The sequence below is a fragment of the Octopus bimaculoides genome, chromosome 1, assembly GCF_001194135.2.
Source record: "Octopus bimaculoides isolate UCB-OBI-ISO-001 chromosome 1, ASM119413v2, whole genome shotgun sequence".
NCBI classification, from domain to species: Eukaryota; Metazoa; Mollusca; class Cephalopoda; order Octopoda; family Octopodidae; genus Octopus; species Octopus bimaculoides.
Genome location: NC_068981.1, coordinates 104,894,873 through 104,898,663, shown reverse-complemented (window position 1 = coordinate 104,898,663; position 3,791 = coordinate 104,894,873). Strand labels below are relative to the sequence as shown.

At 38.4% G+C, this 3,791-nt stretch overlaps 1 protein-coding gene across 1 annotated transcript in view; it reads right to left on the bottom strand.

Annotated features, from left to right (window-relative positions):
- Positions 1 to 3,791, bottom strand: part of LOC106871077 (integrin alpha-4) — a 177,565-nt gene that overhangs the window by 27,741 nt on the left and 146,033 nt on the right. The window contains exon 14 of the mRNA XM_052968826.1: positions 119 to 456. Coding sequence (XP_052824786.1) covers positions 119 to 456 — 338 coding nt within the window. The remainder of the gene's footprint in view (positions 1 to 118; positions 457 to 3,791) is intronic.

Below are 3,791 nucleotides of genomic sequence, written 5' to 3'. Positions count from 1 at the left end.
CACATTGTTTTTGATTTGAATTAAAGATTTATCAATAGCAAATTCACAACTACTTTCGTATCTATTTAAAATGCTTTGATTTATATAAGAAAGTTACAAGCTTCTTTTCTCTACTTACCAATTGGCTATGAATGTGAGCAGGAACGAGATGGTGCTCTTCTCTCTCATTGGATATCCGAGGAAACATGTTAGTTTGTATTGGTTACTCTCGATGGAACACGTTACGTTATTGATACCGTTGTTATGTTTCTTTACTGTCACGTACTCTAGCCAGGATGGGAAATTTATATGAGCTTTTGTGTTGTATGCATGTTCATTAACGTTTTCAACTTTCGCAACAATTTCAATATATTTTCTTTCTCCGCTCAAAAGCAAATTTGAAGAAGGGCTCGTGAGCTCCAGATTGAAGTGGGTATTGCAAATCTCGTCCGTCCCACATAATAAATCGAATTTCATCTGAGAAATAGAGCACATTATATCACGAAGATTATCAATAAAATGATTTAAAAAACAAAACAAAGAAGCATTTAATTTTTTTAAAAAGTAGCATATCGTCGGATTATAATTCTAAATTGTACTTAAAAATCAGAGGAAATCTGTGATGAAGTAAGTTAAATAGCCAAACTCTTGCTTCATTAATGTTTAACTAATAATAACAAAAAGCGTTTAGCTGCAAACGCCTAACTACAAATCGTATATAATCAACCATCATAACTGGAGAGCCCTAGCGAAATAATAGCACAATCTTTTTCAAATCATGATTGACCGTTGCAATGAAGATACATTTAGTTGATACATTCAATGACGAGTTGGCCACGAATAGAAAGGTCGATTAAAGATGACCTTGGACTGAACAACAAAAGTCAAACCTGAAGAGGAACTCATTAGATAATGTAGCTCAGGAAACATTAAGCCTTAAAAAAGTCGAGATGGTCACGACTGAAATACTTTTCATCATAGGTCTACTCAGTCAGGGAATGAACAACAACAACAACCACACTGGCTGATATGTTCAAGAACTTGAACACATACGAATACCATGTTTCCTATAAGCTAACCTTGCCAGTTTCTCGCAAGTGGTTGTTACCGGTTAGATTTGCAGTGTCTGGGTAGTCTCTCTCTCTCTCTCACTTCCTCAACCATCCCTCCATTGACACACCGGAACATTGGGGAAGTGAGAGAGAGAGAGAGAGAGAGAGAGAGAGAGAGAGAGAGAGAGAGAGACTGAGAGGGAGAGAGACTGAAAGGGAGAGAGACTGAGAGGGAGAGAGAAGGAGAGAGGCTGCGCACGCATTCAGCTGGTATTCATTTTTAGTTGAGTAAATTGGAGCAACGTGACATGATATGCATCGCGCAGGGACACAGTGCGTCACCTGGTCTAAGAATCGAGCGTAAGCCTAGCACTATAGACCACCAGGTCCCTTCATGTTTTATAACCAATCATTTATTGTATGCTTAACAGTGTTTTCTTTCCTTTCAGGAAACCTGGTAACACACACACAAGCGCGCATACACATGCGCGCGCACACATACATATATGCATATGAGCGTCATTTGAACAATGTCGTCAGAATAGTACAAATGATGTAGTGCTGACAGCGACATTAGAGAGAATAAAGTTTGAGCTTTTTAAGGCGATCCTAATAACCAAGGCCTATTATGCCATTTATGCTTTTGTAATCGTCCCCTAGGCTGCTTTTCAGAATGTTCTGCAACAGAAAGCGTTTAGCTGCAAATGCCTAACTACAAATTGCATATAATCAACCATCATAACTGGCGAGCCCTAGGTGGGGATCATATTTAGTCTGATATTCATAACCTGATAACTCGAGTTTGAAATGAATCTTTTGTGCCACAAGAATGGATAAATGACATTCTAATCTCTGTATGCAAGGGTAAGGGCTCAAAAGCAGTGTGTGGTAATTGTAGAGGGATAACTCTCCTGGCACATACCGGGAAGATACTTTAAGGATCATGTTAGATCGTCTTGTTGAGACACATGTCTACATGTGATTCCTGAAGAACAGTGTGGTTTCAGACCTGAGCGAGGAACAGTGGATATGATATTTTCTGTGACGCAGGATCAAGAGAAATGCTTTTAGAGGAACAAATGCCACTATACCAGGTCTTGATAGACTTAACTAATGCATTTGACATGGTAAACAGGGAGGCACTGTGGATTGTTTTGTGTAAACTTTGTTGCCCTACACATTTGTAGGAACTACACAGAAACATGAAAGCTCAGATAGTCTTTAATGGTGAGCTATCTCATGAATTTTTGGTGGACAACGGTGTCAAACAGGGAGATATTCCTGTCCCTACACTTTTCTCTATTTTTGTTTTTTTTGCTGCATTGTTTTGGTATGCTTTCAAGGATTGCAACAGAGGAATTAGAATCAGATTTCAGATTTCGGACATCTGGTCGTATTTTATTTTTAATTTGACCCGGTTTAACAGCAAAGCAAAGACTTTCAAAATACTTGTTAGAGAATTACTTTATGCTGATGATGCTGATTTGTTGGCACACTCAGAAGGAGATATGCAACATTTAATGGACAGATTTTCCGCTACGTGTGTACATTTCGGACTCACAATTAATCTAGGGAAAACCAAAGTAATGTTTACTCTCGTCCCAGGACAAACATATTCTGAACCAAACATTTTTGTGAATGGAATGAGGTTAGAAGTCGTTGACACCTTTGTTTACCTAGGAAGCACACTGTCAAGAAATAGTAGTCTTGATGCAGAGATATACTATCAAATAGGGAAGGGAATTTTTGCATTTTGAAAGCTCGAAAAGCGAGTGTGGGTTGTTAGAGGTATTTCCCCGCAGACAAAAATCAGTGTCTATAAAGCGTGTGTATTGTCTGCATTTCTTTATTCAAGTGAGACATGGACCACTTACAAGCATCATATAAAAATGCTGGAGAGATTTCATAAAAAGTGCCTCAGACGTATCTTAGGAGTCAAGTGGGAATGTTTCATACCAGATACAGAGGTTTTGCGCATGGCAAGTTGCAGCTCAATTGAACAACATGTTATCCTGGCTCAAATGAGATGGACTGAACATGTTATTAGAATAAAAGACGAGCATTTGCCAAAGCGTCTTTTTTATGGTGAGCTCAACTCTGGTAAGCGACAAGAACATAATCCGAGGAAAAGGTATAAAGACTGTGTGAAGGAAAACTTGAAGAAACTAGATATGAACAAAAGTGATTGGGAAAATGATGTTCTAGCTCGGAACAAGTGGAGAGGTGCTTGTTAGGACTGGTTGCAATGCCTGGGAGGAAAAATTGATTCAGCACTCTGAACTTAAAAGGGCCTGTCGCAAAGGAACAATTGGAACTGTAATCAACAGTGAACATTGGATATGTATTATATGTGATCGTGTTCTGTTGTCAAAAGCAGGATACGTGAATAATATGAAGTCACATGAAAATCGTAATGCCCAGATAGGGAATGATCTTGGACACCAACCGTCTCTTACGACTTGTAAGACAATATCTGTACTTAAAAAACATATGCGAGTTCACAAAAACATTCCTTCAGAATCAAATTCCAAAGGGCAAAGACACAGAAGTAACTTAAATAATACTTGTCACTTGTTTTAAACTCTGTCAGTCAGCAGGTGGTGCTAAAAGCCATCTAAGGGCTCATCAACGGAGTGATTGTGCTGTGTGATATAGGGTGTGGTGGGTGTGTTGATGGGACGGCTATCATCTGTCAAGATGAAGCAATCGTCATATGTATTTATATATATATTTTATATATATATATATATATATATATAT